Here is a 17,720-nt window from a genome sequence, read left to right as displayed (position 1 = left end):
CTTGTGGTAAAAGTGTAAAAAGCAGTAATGAAACAATTCCTGTTTTCAGGTATATATTTTAAAGAATATATCACAAGAGGAAAAGTAGTTGAGAGGGATGAGAAAAAAGCATGTGCAGGTTGAGAATTACCGGTAGTTTTAAGAACTGCCCTGAGTTCATCCTATTCAGGAAAAGGAATTGCTAAGAGATCCTGGTCTTTCAATGAAACTACAGTAGTGCAGCATTTTTTCTGCTACAATCTGACCAAATAATTGCTACCAAAGTACAACTGGGAAAAAAGGGGGTAATAAAAGCAATACATGTAGTCCTCAACTTGCAACCATTTGTTTAGTGACCAAAGTTACAATGTCACTGAAAAAGTGACTTATGACCATTTTTCACTCTTACGACCATTGCAGCATCCCTATGGTCACATGATCAAAATTCAGATGCTTGGCAACTGGTTCATATTTATGACGGTTGCAGTGTCCTGGGATCATGTGATTATCTTTTTTGATCTTCTGACAAGCAAAGTCAATGGGAATTCAGTTTCATTTAACAATCATGTTACTAACCGCAGAAAAGTTATAAAGTGGGGCAAAACTCACTTATAAATGTCTTGCTTTAGCAACAAAAATTTTGGGCTAAATTGTAGTTGTAAGTTGAGGACCACCTTTGTCAGTTCATATCATGTCTAAAAGCCCAAGAAACAGAAATCCAAACAGGATGGGCAAAAAGGAACAAGGATGATTCTCTATTTGAGATCTCTTACATAGAGACACATACAGACACACACAGACACACTTGTTACAATAGACACCTTTTCATTGTTGACCTTTTTCCCACAGATGGTGCCAGCAGTATAGATTCCGATCACAGGGAAGAATTCCTAGGTTAGAGAAGTACTGAAGTCAAATCAATATAATATAACCATGATATATTCAATTTGCTAGATTTGCCAGATACACTGAATTATAAAGTGTCATTGACTATGTAGGATTTATCAATATGTCTCTCAAAAAAGATCATAGATTTATCATGCACAAAATTTCTGATTTTCATGAAAACATGAAATATGAAGCATAATGCAGTCCTAGACTGCATTAATAGAGGGAGAGAATCAAGATCGTGTGAAGTGATAATAGCACTATATAATGCTTTGATAACACCACCCTTGGAATACAGCATCCAGTTTTGGTCGCCAGTGACTCACCACAATATTAAAAAGTTGTTGAGGCTCTAGAAAAAGTGCAGAGAAGAGCAAGAAACATGATTAGGGTGACTGGAAGATAAAATATATGAAGAACAGTCGCAGGAATTAGGTATGTCTAGTCTAGCCTTCCTATATCTAAGAGGCTGCCACAAAGAAGAGGGGGTCAACCTATTCTCCAAAGCATTTGAAGGCAGGACAAGAAGCAATGGATGGAAACTAATCAAACAAGAAATTTCCTGACAGTTAGAACAATTAATCAGTGGAACAACCTGCTTCCAGAACTTGTGGGTGCTCCCATACTAGAGGCTTTTAAGAAGAGATTTTTTGGACGACCATTTGTCTGAAATGGTATAGCGTTTCCTGCTTGAGCAGGGTATTGGGCTAGAAGACCTCCAAGGTCTCTTTCAACTTTGTTATTCTGTAATTGCTTAGCTATTTTTCATTTAGTTCCTATAACTCTGAAGCCCTATGTTGTCCAAACTGACAGTTCTCTTCAGAACTCTTAATAAAAGATACTTGTCAATTGATTGGGAAGCAGGAGAACTATCACCATCTAGTGGCATGTCTCAACGCAGTAGTGAATGACCACATGATTTTTAAAATACTTAATATTATTAGTTCATACATGCTAAGTTTAAATATTGGTTTTACTGTTTTACATTTAGCAAATTGTGTGAACCCAATCAATCATGGATTGAAAGAACCATGATTAAATACAGGAATCCTCGACTTACTACTATTTATTTAACAACGGCTCGAAGGTACAACAGCCTCAAAAAAATTGACATGATCTGTCCTTGAAGTTACAACTGTCATACCACCCCCATAGTCACACAATCACAATTTGGGCACATGCAACCAGCTGGCATTTAAAAGAGCTGCAGATCTTATGGTTCCGTGATTGTGATTTACAACTTTCCCAACCAGCTTCCAACGAGTAAAGTCAATTGGGGAAGCCAGATTCTCTTAACAATAATGTGATTCACTTAACAACCACATTAACATTGTTGTACAATTGGGTTTGGTAATGTGATGACTCACTTAGCAATTGTAACATTTAGGAACCAAAATTCTAGTCCTAATTGTGGTCATAAGATGAGGACTACCCGTAAAGTTCACTATGTGAAAAGTATATCTATATGCTCTTTAAATCAGAGGAGAGATTAGCAATTTATCCTAATTTCAAATATCTGTCTTCAGGGGATGAGTGACCAAGTGACTTTAGCCAAAAGGGAAGCAGGGAAATAAGAGATGGGAAGAGAGAAAATGATAGAAAAACACAATATATTGTGGCAGTGGGAATGAAAAGAAGGTAGTTGGGTTGCAACCACTTTTATATTAGGTCATCCCTGTTGCTCTTTTTGGTCTTCCCCACAGCTAACATGGTTTCCTCGAAGGGAATGGGTCTCATGACAGAAAAAACATTCCTTTAATGAATGTAATGACTGTGAGGAGATACTAAGTTTTTACACACTATTTCTCCCTAAGGCCAGACAAAGGAATAACGTGTTTTTTTCCTGAATGTAAAGCTATAAACACTGGTTGAATCTCATTAGAGTATGTTGCTGCCCCTAAGCTTTATGATCTGAATAACTTTTTATAAGTAAGAAGCTAAAGCAACTTAGCATAGTACTGGAAACAACACCATTCAGACAGAATTATCTTTTCAGGAATGGCCATTTTAATTACAAGCAACTGCAAGGTTTTGTGTTACTTTTAAAGCCAAAACTCTGATCTGAGTTTTGATCTTTTCACTTGTCTTTTGTATCAGGGCAGGTTCTTGATTTATGATCACAACTGAGCCAAAAATTTCTGTTGTTAACTGAGACATTTGTTAAGTGAGGTTTTGCCCCATTTTACGACCTTTCTTGCCACAGTTGTTAAGTGAATCACTGTAGTCATTAAGTTAATAACATGGTTTAGTGAATCTGGCTTTCCCGTTGACTTTGCTTGTCAGAAGGTGATCACATGACCCTGGGACACTGTGACCATCATAAATATGAGTCTGAATTTTGATCATGAGACCATGGGGAAACTGCAGTGGTCATCAGTGTGAAAAACTGTCATAAGTCACTTCTTTCAGTGCTGTTGTAACTTTGAACAGTTCACTAAATGAACTGTTGTAAGTCAAGGACTAGCTGTACTGCATATTCAATAATCCAAGTTAAAAAACAAAGCTGCTTCCTTGGAAAATTTGACTTTTTAAAAAATTGGTAGAACAATCAAACACATAGTTTAGCATGCGTTTAATTGAAGAAAAGAAGGTAAGTATCAAGATTATTCAATAACACAAATGGCCACATTAAAAACAACATGGCACCACATGAAACCTTATATAATATTCTATCTTTCACTAAACCTGATAATTTAAAAATGTTAACATATTCAGATGGAAACAGGTTCTGCGTCACGTACCAAACCACCATTTATCCATCACATTACAGAAATGAGTGTTGTATGCTACATGGTTGAAGCCATAAGGTTAGGATATGATTCCTTGTGTCACGTAAACCCAGGAAGATGTTAATTCCATAAACCATGATTAACACACCCATATTAATAGGTCTGCAAATATATATATATATATATATATATATATATATATATATATATATATATATATATATATATATATATATATAACACCAATATGGTGTTGTGATTAAAGTGTTAGATTAGGAAAAAGAAAAAGTAAAGAAAAAAGAAATCCAGCTTCCAGTCCTGCTTAAGCAATCTGGATGATTTGGGGCCAATTTTTTTCTCTCAACCATAGACTAGAAACCTGAAAAACACCTGTCTATCAACCCACACTGAACGAGCATAATGGAACACAGTCCATAGCCTTCAATGAAGAGAACTTCAACTTGCAATGCTGGCTGGGTGACTTTGGGCCAGGCACTCTGTCTTAGCCCAACTTACCTGTTGTTTTGGAAAAATAGGAGGGGGAAGGAATATTGGGTAAGTTCCTCACCTTGACTTATTTATAAAAACAACAGAAGCTGGACAAAAAAAAGTCTAAAAAGTACAGAAGCTTTATCCCCATAAATTTCAATCACTGCATCTCTACTAGTATCAGAATTAGCACTGTTAATTAGCAAGTGGAAGGGACAGCTTTAATACAAGCTGCCCCTCTAACATTTCAGGGAAGAATCGTATTAGTAGTACTCTCTATTCTATCCCAAACAGTGAATACAAAGCCAATGGAAGATGCTTATATCATATATGCTGTAGTTCCTCAGGTCACTGAAAGAGAGACCCAAGAAGCATTGTCTTGGGAGGGTAGGGAATGCAAAATCCATACAAAGACCTTTCCTCCCACCATCCCTCATTGGTTTTCTACAGTTCCTTAAAATGGTTGCTTTGCTGATTGGCTGGAGCTCCCCCTCGCCCCTCCCTCCCAATTTGGAAACCGCCGGCCTGATGTTTTTCTTTTAAAGGGCCAGGAGCCGCGGGGCCGGCCGCGTTGTTCCTGGACGCTTCCTGCCGTACCTTCAAGGGGCGCTCCCGTTCCGGAGACCCGAACGCCTCGGCTGCGGTCATGGGCGCTTTCAGGATCGTGACAGGAGCGCTGCAGACGCGGGAGATTCGGCGCCACTGGAGGAGAGGGTCGTCGGGACGCGATTTGGAGCTGGTCCTTCCCGGGGGTTTGAGCAGAGCTCTCTACTCCGCCGGAGGGAGAGAGGCGGTGATGAATGGCCGTCACCAGCAGCCGCAGCCGCCTAAAAAGCGCCTCGCTGACCAGTAAGGGAGGCGTGGGCTACCGCTTGTCACGCTGTAGTTTGGGGGATCTTAAATTGTGGGGGGGAGAGAGAATCGTCTGGCCATTCCCAATGGCGAAATGTGCGAGATCACTTTAATCCCAATCTTTGGCTTTTTCTAGTATGCAGCCCCTTGCTTCTACTAGTGAACTTTCTCCATGTGATAGATCCAGGGGTGTGAGTCCAGACTTTTTTTCTCATTGGCACCCAAGGATAAATGCTGCTTTCCTGCTACAGGTAGTCCTCGACTTACATCAGTTCGTTGAGTGACCATTCAAAGTGACAATGGCACTGGAAAAAAGCGACTTATGGCCGTTTTTCACAGTTACGACCTTTGCAGCATCTGCATGGTCATGTGATCAAAATTCAGACGCTTCGCAATTGGCTCATACTTATGACCATTGCAGTGTCCCGGGGTCATGTGATCCCCTTCTGCAACCTTCTGACAAGCAATGTCAATGGGGAAGCCAGATTCACTTAACAACTGTGTTACTAACTTATCAACTGCAGTGATTCCCTTAACAACTGTGGCAAAAAAAAGTCGTAAAAATGGAGCAAACCTCACTTAATAAATGTCTCACTTAACAAGAGAATTTTGGGGCTCAGTTGTGATCATAAGTCAGGGACTACCTGTACTCCAGCTTTATTTGTTCAGTCAAGTAAATGAAGTAGATGGGCAAAGGAGAGGGGGTTGAAAAAGAAACCTTTCCCCAAACAGGGTGTCAGTCTTTTAATTTGTTTCATTCGGTGCTTCTTTTCTTCTTTTTTTTAACGCATCTAGACCTTCACACTGCCTGCTCAGCCACAATCGGAGAGTTTTCTACCAGCCCAAGACACAAAAGAAACATTAAGGTTTCTGACTAAATTCTCTAAATCAGGGGTAGGCAACCTTGGCTCTTTTATGACTCATGGACTTCAACTCCCAGAATTCCTGAGCCAGGCTCAGGAATTCTGGGAGATGAAGTCCATGAGTCATAAAAGAGCCAAGGTTGCCTACCCCTGCTCTAAATATACAGAAGTCATTGTCACTGCCTTTTGGTTGGTGCCTATTGGTTTTTGGCATTTTCATATTCTATTTTTTTATTTATTTATAGCCAGTAATACTTTTAGAGACTTGCTAAGCATCTTCACTTCTGCCAATCTGAGGGGTGAAATCTGAGGCTGTACCCAGCAGAAATGCTGGCTGCCATAGAAACACCCCCTCAGCAGCGGAACTGCACTTGTTCCAAAATGCAACTATGGAAAAGGAAAAATAAACTGAGCCTTGGTGCTATTTTATGATCTAAAATATATCGGACATGGTTAATACTGTGGGGAATTTTTTTCCAGGGCAGAAAATATCCACCATGTCCTAAATGATAGCGATTGTGTTTCTGTCGGATGCCTGATCTGATCATAATTTGACACTGTAGATTCAAACATAGAAATACATATTTTACTTTTCAATGCATTTTTCTAACATTCAAATAACATTTTTAGTTGTTGAGAAATATTGGGGTTTTGTACATAATGTTTCTTTTGCCACTTGTGGTGCAAGGCTGTTATTCTTGCTATTTTCTCTCTCTTTTTTCATATTTGATGTGCAATTCAATGTGCAGGTACCTGAATGTATATTGATTAGTGTCCATTATATCACTATTATGGTGGCATGCTCCTTTACTTTTTAGAACCCATGCATTTCTGAAAATCATTTTAAATAGATTTTTTTTGTTTTAAATTCATTTATCTAGAAATTATTTTTCCTTCAGACTAATTTTAAATAATAAAATAATAAATAATAAAATAATAGCATTGGAACATTATTATCCACTATACAATTTATATCTCAAAAAATTAGGCTTAATTAGTTCTTTTCTTCTTTTCCCCTGATTCTAGCATGTTTTTGTATATTAAATAAGATGCTGGAACTGAATGTGTTCCACAGTTTCAATGATCAAATTTACAATGTCAAATACTTGCCAGAAATAAATTAATGAAGATGGAGAAGATTAAAAATAACAGGCCACATCAGTTAGTACCAAAGAATTATTAAACATGAATTTGAATGAGGTATAATGGATTTTTCAGGAATAAAAAAATAAATGGGGATATTTTTGAATCCACCTTTATGATTAAAAAGCAAAAGCCAGTTTAGTTTTGTAGGTAGATGTCAAAAAAGGGACGCGGTGGCTCAGTGGGTTAGGACGCTGAGCTTGTCGATTAGATGGTTGGCAGTTTGACAGGTCGAATCCCGAGTGCCGCGTAACAGAGTGAGCGCCTGTTACTCGTCCCAGCTTCTGCCAACCTAGCAGTTCGAAAGCACGTAAAAATGCAAGTAGAAGAATAGGGACCACTCCGGTGGGAAGGTAACAGCGTTCCATGCGCCTTTGGTGTCTAGTCATGCCAGCCACATGACCACGGAGACGTCCTCGGACAAGCGCTGGCTCTTCGGCTTTGAAACAGAGATGAGCACCGGCCCCTAGAGTTGGAAACAACTAGCACGCATGTGCGGGGGAACCTTTACCTTTACCTTTACCTTTAGGTAGATGTCAAGTTCCATGGTAAACAAAAAGACTTGGGTTTTTAAAAAATATATTTATTGTTTGTATAGCAATACAACAAAATCTTAAAGGCATAGCACAGTAATTTTTTCTGCATAACTTATATCTAGTGTAATTAAGGTAGAATTACTCTCTTTCTAATGCTTCCCTGGGATTCAAGAATCTCTTCTGTTGCCAGCATTCTTTCCTCCCTTAACTATCTTGTTGTCTATTCTATGTTCCCATGGCCCAGGACAATAGAGAGAATAGAAACTAAATGGCTAGATTGGGAGAGTTACCCCAGCATTATTATACAGAAAATCCTGATTATGAGGCATTTCAATATTTGGAACAGTGTAGACTTACAGAATTCCAGAGTCAGAAGGGTCCTGATAAATAGTCCACATAGATAACTTCGACCCCATGAAATTTCAGATGTTCATCAAACCTCACATTTTCATTATATGAAAATAATGTAATTAATACTACTTTAATGATATGACAAATATCATTGACATTGATGCCTTGTACAGTCCCATCAACTCTGCTCCAAACCATCCCTGATACTGGTGACTCTCCAACTTCGGTAAGGGGAAATCTATTTTTCTTCTTGTCTTGAGTACTGACAAGCAGACCTGTAGGAGCTAATGAAGAGAATAAATTGAGTGTGGAATTATGTTTTCCTGTGGGGAAAATGTTTCCTGTCTCTCTTGGTAGCCTGGCTTTAATTTGCCCATATTCTTTTCTTTTAGGAGATACTTCTCTTCCCAGGAATTAATTCATTTTGGTTTATAGGAGCAGAGAGACCTACAGTAGTCCTCCTTTAGGCATGGAAGCTGGCTGGGTGACTTTGGCCAGTCACATTTTCTAAGCCCTAGACTGGGAAATTGGAAAACATCTGTCAAACCACATTGGACCACCATGGTAGATTATGATCTATGAGGGGTCCTTGGTGCTCTCTGATCTTGCTTGTTTTCTGGCAGATGTTTCATTACCCTAACTAGGTAACATCACCAGTGTTCCCATCAGTGCCTCATCAGCACTGATGATGTTACGTAGTTAGGGTAATGAAATGTCTGCAAGAAAACAAGCAAGCTCAGAGAGCACCAAGAACCCCTCATTTCAACCCTGAGCTACAAATATTCTCCTTCATTGGTATTATGACCTGTAATTTTCAATGAAGAAGCCTACATCTTGCTATGGGATGATGATGATGATGATGATGATGATGATGATAGATATGTCATTCCCATCTCTCTCCAGGGACCCCTCAGTGAATGGGATGCTGCCACGTCTCAGTGATCTGCTCTTTTACACAATAGCCGAAGGACAGGAAAGCATCTCTGTTCACAAATTTACCACTGTAAGATATGACCTTAAGAATGGCTACGATTGTTTAAAATTATTTAAAACGGGTCTTTCAAATGGCTTAAAAAGTTTTCATGCTGCATCTCTAGGTTTATAAAGGGCAATTATTCTACAATTCATTGTAGACAAATGGAAATACTAGAATTGTAAAAACCTTGCGTTACTAATGCGATACCTATCATACAAACTCTTTAGATCCTGTACAGTTATTTTGAAAATAATAGTATACATTTATTTAAAAAAAAAACTGTGACAATGTGAAGATAAAATAGAAATGCAAAGTGAAGGTTAACATGATTAATTCCAGATTTTTTTAAAAAAAAATTGCACAAGTAGTAAAACAAATGGCAGTATATAATTGGCATGCTGGCTGAGGAATTCTGGAAGTTGAAGTCCACAAGTCATAAAAGGGCCAAGTTTGAAGACCCCTGCTTTAAGAACTCAGGGAGAACACCACTCCCCTGCCTTAATGTCTCTGGAGCAGATCTTGCAGGTTCTGGTGTCTGAAAACAAAGCCCTGTCATAGTCCCATGAATTCACTCAGCATTCAAATTGTTGCAAAGAGCCTTGTCTGCGATGCTGCTGTCATAATTGCTACCCCATAGGAAGGAAAAATTACAATAACATCTGCTATTCTGATACCTATTGAAATGGAGTATCTATGGGTTCTGTTTTACCTATAATACAATTGACTCTCACAGTTAATTTTTCTGGGCAATATCCATAATTTTTCATTGGAGCCTTCAATTTCAGTACTTGATTAAAGAGAGATCCATCTACCCTCTGAAAAACAGGATGGGGAGGTTCCACATGTGCAAAAGCACATGCATGCATGTACCAAAGTTTAATTAAGAATTCACCCTTCATACCAATGAGTTCTAAAGTACATGTAGTCCTCAACTTACAACAGTTCGTTTAGTGATCATTGAAACTCTTTGAGCTGTCTGGCCTAGACTGAGGGGTTTTTAATTGGGTTTTAAAGTTTTAATTTTGGGGCTTAAATTTAATTACTTTTTAAATTTATTTTAACTTTTGTATTGTATGGTTTTAATTGGCCTGTAAACTGCCCTGAGTCCTACGGGAATAGGGCGGTATAGAAGTCAAAATAATAAATAAATAAATAAACTGAAAAATGTGACTTATGACCGTTTTTCACAGTTGTGACCTTTGTAGCATCTCCATGATCTTGTGATCAAAATTCAGATGCTTAGCAGTTGACTCATACTTATGACCGTAGCTGTGTCCCAAGGTCAAGGGGTCGCCTTTTGCGACCTTCTGACAAGCGAAGTCAATGCGGAAGCCAGATTCACTTAACAACCAGCTTATAACTTATCAACTTCACTGATTGACTTAACAACTGTGGCAAGGAAGGTCTTGTAAAATGGGGCAAAACTCACTTAGCAAATGTCTGACTTTATGACAGAGATTTTGGGCTCAATTGAGGTCCTAAATCGAGGACTAGCTGTACTGGGTACCGCATCCGGTACTACAACCCTCTTCCCTGACATGTTCTTTTTCATTCAGGCCTTACAGCGCACTGGCCTTTGGACCTCAGATCCACGTCTTCACGACTGCATGAATCTGATGCGGACCGCAACTCAAGGAGCTAGCAGTGGAGGAATGCTGAGTCGAGAACTTTTTCGGAGGTAGGAATTACACTGAAGTGTTCCTGGTGGTGCTGTGGCTGCCCCTTTGCAACTGGAGCCCTCAATCTATGTTTGTTTAACAAAGCATATCAGCTCCTGCAGGCAAATTTAGTTTTCGTTCATCCTGTCGCACACAAATTTTGTTCTGTAAACAATCGCACCCCGATTCACAGAATTCCTTCTGTAGTCATATTCTCACATATCTCCTGTTTGCATCTCTTCCTACCTGACTATATCTTCTTCCCCTTAGCCCACCACAATTTTTCATAGCCTAAAAACACAAGAGCTATTTTGGTTAAGCAATATACATGCTACAGTACTTAAATTTGCACATTCAGGAACAGCAAATATGAAATAGGGATAGCTTCAGAATGTTAAAAGAAATGTCCAATTATTTTGGAAAAACCTCAAGTTTTTATTTGGATAACTTGAATTTCTACTCCATGCCTAATGTCTGATTTAATGGTAGCTGCATTCAAGCAACATACTGAGTTTTCATGTGGTATTTTTTCGATTGGGTGCTTTGTTGAATGAATCCAGCCTGTGAAGTTTTGTCAATCAGAACATATTCCATTTTGTGAACCCAGGTAACTGTGGCCAAGCAAACAAACTACAACCAAGCAAACCATACCACACTACACTATACAATTCAACCAATATATGGGAAGGGAAGGTTTATTCCGCGACTTCTTTTTCCTATGGACTTTACAAGCGGCAGCTAGAAGCTACAGGAGGTTATAAAAAAAAGAATTATAGAGAAAGATAGGAGAGATGATAAGTCAGTTAGCATTTAAAAGCTGAAAGTTAAAAAAAAATGGCTAACTTGTTAAGTTTGGATGTTCAAAGTGCAAGAAAAGAGGAAACATGCTTCTGAGTCGTTGGGTTGATATTGCCAAGTCAGCTGCTTTTCAAGGCAAAGGAACAAGAAGATAAAATGGTCGTTACAGTTTTCATGTCTGCTTGGTCTCCAAATAAAGACATCCTACATTCTTCCCCTATGTGCCATTCAATATTTCACCAATAATTTTGGCTTTCAGGTGTGTGAGTAGCAACATAGTTCTCTTGACCCAGGCTTTCCGGAAGAAATTTGTCATCCCTGACTTCAAGGAGTTTACATCTCACGTGGAGCAGATCTTTGAGTGTACCAAAGGACTTAGGGAGGGCAAGGTAAAAATGATCTGATTGCACATAGCAGAAGGTAAATAATAGGATTCCTCTGCTACCTTAAAAAAAACACGAATATGTATGGAAAGCTCCCCAGGGCTTGGGTGGAATAGGAGAGTGGCAGATAGGAAGGCAAAGAGGGTGGTTGGCTGGCCTTAGAATTAAGGAGAGAGGTTGTCTTATTCAACTTTCATGGGAAGAGGAAATGTGAATATCTCCCCTTAAGCACCCTTAACTCTTACTAAAATCCCTCCAAAACTTTTTTCAGTTCTTTTGTAACTTTAAATCAGACATGTCAAACACAAGGCCTGGGGGCTGGATCCGGCCCACGAAGTGGTTTCATGTGGCCCGCGAAGCCATCCTGGAAAGAGTGAGGGAACGGCCCCCACCGCCTTGGCCCCGGCCCAGAGACCCTCCTCCTGCCAGAGACCCCCAGATCTGTCCCACTCCTGCCCAGGCCCCCATAGGCACCCTTGATGCGAACGATGTAGAACTGGCCACGCCCACCCAGTAGGCCATACGCACTCTAGCCACGCCCACCCAGTAGGCCACGCCCACCCTGGCCACACCCACCCGGCCCCCTGAGGGCAACTGCATTGGTGATGCGGCCCTCAATGAAATTGAGTTTGACACCCCTGCTTTAAATGGTTGCTATGAATGGTTGCAAGTCAAGGGCACAAATAAAACCACAAATGTATGTAGCAGTCTAAGATATCTTCCTCTGCTGCGGATTTTGCTCATTAGTGCACTCATGCAGACTGCTTCTCTTAGTTTCAGTTTAATCCTACAATCTCACTGGTATACAAGGGAGGCCAAGGGAAACTTCCTCTACTGCCCTGAGTTAGATGGGCTGCAAATGGTTAATGACTGTTCCCTAGGGCTTGTCCCACATCTGAACAATTTCTCTTTCCTTTTATACAGGTAGCAAATTACATCCCACAAAGGGCCAAATGTAATCCAGACATCTGGGGCGTATCTCTCTGCACAGTGGACGGACAGCGGTGTGTATAAAGAACTGAGGTGCAAAAAAGGGGTGGTGGTGATTATTACAGAAGAGGAAAAACTATTTTCCCCAAAACAAAGGCTCAGTGAGGTGAGCTGGACGGAGTGTGTCTAACTGACCCAAAGTCAGCCAGCCAGCTTTCCTGCGTAAGGGGGACTAAAACTCCCAGTCTCGTGGTTTCTAACCTGGCGCTTTAACCACCAAACCAAATTCAACGGGACTGTAATACAGGTAGTCCTTGACTTATAACCAGAATCAAGCCCAATATTTATGTTGCTAAGTGATACATTTGTTAAGTGAGTTTTGCCCCATTTTTACGACCTTTCTTGTCACAGTTGTTAAGTGAATCACTGCAGTTGTTAAGTTAGTAATACAACTGTTAAGTGAATCTGGCTTCCCCATTGACTTTGCTTGTCATAAGATCGCAAAAGGGGATCGCATGACCCTGGGACACTGCAACCATCATAAATATGAACTAACTGCCAATCATCCAAATTTTGATCACATGACCATGGAGATGCTACAACAGTTGTAAGTGTGAAAAAGTCATAAGTCACTTTTTCCACTGCCATTGTAATTTGAATGGTCACTAACTGAACTGTTGTAAGTCAAGGACTACCTGTACTGTACTGTAGTTCTGGGTAACAGCAGGGAAGTCAGTTTGGTTTGGGCTTAGGATGTTGTCAGCCCAGCCACTGTGGCTGCTTCAGGTTTGTCAAATGATGACTTTGATTGAACCAGTCCTTGTGCCTGGCTGTGGCATGAACTACTGGGGATAAACTGCCTGCCTGCCTCTTCATCAATATGTTGGTGTTGGTCTTTCAGACAGAAGAGACGATCAAAGGAGGGAATAGAGGATGTTCTTCATATTCTGTGATCAGCCACAACCCCTGCAACAAGTTTTGGGGATACGCAAAAAAAGAGCTTTTCCATCTTCCATGTGTACCCTTAGCTCCCTTCATGTTGGAGACTCTGAATTATGAACTCTGCTGTGTCACTAAGTATCTCATCCTGGGGCCTTGAGAGACTGACTGAAGTTCACAGATCAGAGTTCTTCACATGTAGGAGTCCTTTGGTTTAATTTTGGGCACCCCTTGTTAGAAATTCTGAAGTTTCCGCTAGTCAATTAGCAGTATAAAACCAGAAGAAGGCCCAATGTTTTGGCAACAGCATTCCCACACTTTGCACAAATGTCAGGTCACCATGTTAGGGTTGTTGGGTACACATTATTTCTCTCCCTCCATCTCCCCTAGGCATTCCATGGGCCACACTATGACTCCCTTCTGCCTGCAGTCATGCGTCAAGCCCTTAAAATATGCCGTTGCTGTGAGTGAACTGGGCACAGAGGGAGTCCATCAGTATGTGGGCAAAGAGCCCAGTGGGCTGCGTTACGACAAACTGTCTCTCAACGAAGAAGGTGAGTAGTGGAGAGGAGCCTACGTGTGCTGAGGAACAGGAGACCGTGGTTTAAATCTTTGCACACCCTGTTGTAACACAGGTGCTGTCCTTTGTCAGCCCCTTTGACTACTAAAAGCCTTACTGTGTGAATGAGACCATTCCAGTTGTGATGAAAACATCTGTACCTCCCATGTCTGAGCCAGGATGCAACTTCTGTTGAAAGACAAAGTCTGTTGTTGTGTAATATGTGTGAAACACTTGCTTTAAGCCTCTAGGATGGCAAAAGTGTACAGGCCCTGGTGTACTAAAAGATTGTACGAAAATGCAGGCCATAAAATATCTGTATTTTCCCTATTAATATTCCCATGGAAAGTAAGAAGGAGAGCTTTTCTCTGAATCTTCATCTGTCCCATTAAACCTTTTTCTCTTTCAGTCCACTTTAAGTTCCTTGCAAAATTGAGGCAGTTCTTCCCGCAGAAAATATTCAAGGGGGGAGTGAGAACTGTTTACCTCTTACGTTTCTTTTTCTGTTTGTTTGATCATTGGGTATATGTGCCTAACAGTCCATTAGTTCATTGGTCCTACTTTTTCTTATGATTTGTATATTTATGTATTAAGTGAATGATACTTAACAAACCTGTGAAAAAGTATGCATCCTTCATTAAAGTATTTGTGGATTTTTTTTTTCTATTTCGGTAAGGCCTGCATAATGGCATATGAAGAAACAATAATTTAGGGTCATGCTAAAAATGAAAACAATAGTTCTTATTATACTGTTAACAAGACTACAGCAAGCATAGCACTAGCACTTAAACTTTTATACCGCTTCGTAGAGTTTTACAGCATTTTCTAACAGTTTACAGAGTCAGCCTATGGCCCCCAACAATCTGGGTCCTCATTTTACCAGCCTTGGAAGGATGGAAGGCTGAGTCAACCTTGAGCCAGTCAGGATTGAACTCCTCACTGTAGGCAGATTCAGCCTGCAATACTGCACTTTAACCACTGCACCACAATGGTTCTTTCCCAATTCAGAAGTCCTGCAGATCAATGGCTTCTATAGCTCCTAAAAAATCCAGCCAGAAAAGTTGGTCAGTACTGAGTGAGGATTTGGAAACTGTGGTCCCATCTTATTTATTTAAAACATTTTTAAAGTGTCCCATCTTTCAATCAATTCTGGAGAGCTCCCAATAAAAAATTAAAAGACATATAAAATCACTTTCAAAGCTATAAAACTCAATCAATTAAAGCAGGGGTGTCAAACTCACCACGTCACATGACATGTCACGACGTCAGAACTTTTTTCCCCTTGCCGGAGCTGGAATGGGCGTAGCTTTTGCGTGATGCATCTGGCCCGCGGGCCGGCAGTTTGACACCTCTGAATTAAAACATTAAAAACAACAAAAACCTGGCACCAATTAGACCTCTTGATGAGAGTGTACTTTTCTTATTTTCTTTTTGTTAATTTTAAAATTAATTAATTTTAAAGTGAATCCCATAAACTGTGCAAGATCTCTGCAAGATCTATTTGTCTTGCTGCCATCATAACCCTGCTGAGGTTTGGAATTTCTTTTTTTTTCTGTTCTTATACTTATAAGGCTGTCAAACTGGAATGACTCCAGGCAGCTTTATTTATCCTTTATTTCTGAGGTAACATGACTAAATGGAACACGGGTAAGATAAGGGACAACAACTCTTACCTGATTAATTTTAAAGCAAAGAAATGAATGGACTTACATTAAATAATTTTAAATAGTTCATTAAATAAGTTAACTTGATTCTACAATGTAGTTATAGCCAATCACAATTTGCTTACTCTAGCACTGCTCTAGCACTGGTTCTAACTCTGTTTCCCTGACTGACGGAGATTTTCTAGGGTTAAAACTCTCAGCCTTTCTCAGATTTGTCCACCTACACATCCCAAATCCATAATTCCTCAGTTTTTCTCTAGAATGTAAACAGAAAGGTGGTGGCCTACATGACTATGCTTTGATTGGCAGTTCCACCTCACAATCAACACAGATTCCACTATATTGAGAAGGCCAGTGTTTTAGAGAAACCTAATTGAGGAGGAGGAGGGTGCAAAATTTAAAGAATCCTGTTTTAATCCATTCCTTTGCATTCAGGGATTCCACACAACCCTATGGTGAATGCAGGAGCCATTGTGGTGAGCTCTCTTATCAAGGTAAAGTTTCTTTGGCTATAGTACTGGTATTAGACATGGGCTGGAGTCACCCAACAAATGGAGAGTATAATACAGTTTGGATTAAAGACAACATATCTCTGGACTCACTTCACAAATACTGGAATGTGGTTTGTTTGGTTTTCATGTAACTTGAACTCAGTAGCTTCTGTGTTTGGTAAACTACCAGTATGACTTAGTATACTGTGTGTCAGGCCTGTCCCAGCTTGGGCATCTAGGAAAGAAAGACCCTCAACTCCATTTGTAGTGAAAAGTATACTTTTACTAAGGGCCAAGTGGTTACAGCTAAGCAAAGCCAGATCTGAGGATTCCCATGTAAACCTGGTAACTTTCTCTTCTCCCAGGCCCTCTCCCCTTGGTCATCTTTTTTAGTGTCCAATAAGGTTCAAACCAGTTGTTTTGGTAACAGTTCTAAAATTTGGCACCTTTTTGGTGGCATTCGCATTCCATTCCCTCGCCTGTGGCCCATTGGATCATTCAACTGTTTTCTCTGGTTGGCACTTCTGTTTCCTGTCATCCCCCATCTCCTCTTCCCATACTTTATGGTAGGATGCCATCAAAGCGAAGCAGGGCTGCAGCAGTATGATGGCAGATCTGACACTGTGTGAATAACTCCCATATAAGGGACGGTACATAAGGTGCAAAGTCTATATTGCGATACACACATTGTCACATCTACTCCTCCCACCCCAGAAGTAGCATTTGGGCTATTTGATAAGGATCAGCTTTGATATTGTCCTACAATGATAGATTCTGGTTCCAATTTATCTCCAGGGTGCAGGATTACAGATAATTTGGGTTTGTTTGCTGCATTTATAATATGCTGTCACTGCAGTGATCTTCCCATTATGATTTTCTTCCTTAGTCAGACTTACAACTGTCTTACTCTCTCACTCTTGGCCAAAGTTGAGGGATCCCTTGTTTCATATGTCAGATGCATATGGAGCTCAAGCCTCTTCTCATCTACCCAAAACTCTCTCAAAGATAAATATTCCTCCATTCTTCTGTCCCTGAAGTTCTACACAAGATTTAACAGCTGTTCTATCCAATTCAAGAACTTTTTTTTTAATCCCATTTATATCCCGCCCTTCTCTGAAGACTCAGGGCGGCTTACAATCTAAAGCACAAATCAATGTGCTTAGCAATAGCCTTCATTCTATGTATATGCCTTCTTATTAGGGCTTTCGCCCCACCCCCAAGCGGCATTATTACAAAGTCAGCTTAATTGCCCCCAACAATCTGGGTCCTCATTTTACCTACCTCGGAAGGATGGAAGGCTGAGTCAACCTTGAGCCTGGTGGGACTCGAACCTGCACTAATTGCAGGCAGCTGGTGTTACTTAAGGAGGCATTAGCCCACTGCTCCACCAAGAACTGATCTGGGACCCCTGTAGCTATCTTAACTAGAAGTTATAGAATGCATTTCTAAACTTTCTAACAACCACCATCCTGGATGTTTACATTTGTCAAGA

The 17,720-nt window shown here is 40.2% G+C and overlaps 1 protein-coding gene across 1 annotated transcript in view; it reads left to right on the top strand.

The window, feature by feature from the left end:
• Positions 1–4,731: 4,731 nt before the first annotated feature.
• GLS2 (glutaminase 2) overlaps positions 4,732–17,720 on the top strand; it is a gene marked incomplete at both ends in the record, with an annotated part of 27,030 nt that continues 14,041 nt past the window's right edge. The window contains 7 exons of the mRNA XM_083351537.1: positions 4,732–4,934; positions 8,734–8,833; positions 10,363–10,484; positions 11,522–11,651; positions 12,570–12,649; positions 13,905–14,068; positions 16,173–16,231. Of these exons, the coding sequence (XP_083207663.1) occupies positions 4,732–4,934; positions 8,734–8,833; positions 10,363–10,484; positions 11,522–11,651; positions 12,570–12,649; positions 13,905–14,068; positions 16,173–16,231 (858 nt within the window). The remainder of the gene's footprint in view (positions 4,935–8,733; positions 8,834–10,362; positions 10,485–11,521; positions 11,652–12,569; positions 12,650–13,904; positions 14,069–16,172; positions 16,232–17,720) is intronic.

The sequence above is a fragment of the Vipera ursinii genome (genome assembly GCF_947247035.1).
Source record: "Vipera ursinii genome assembly, chromosome: 2".
Lineage (NCBI taxonomy): Eukaryota > Metazoa > Chordata > Lepidosauria > Squamata > Viperidae > Vipera > Vipera ursinii.
Note: the sequence above shows the minus strand (reverse complement) of the source record. Positions and strands in the feature narration are given on the sequence as shown.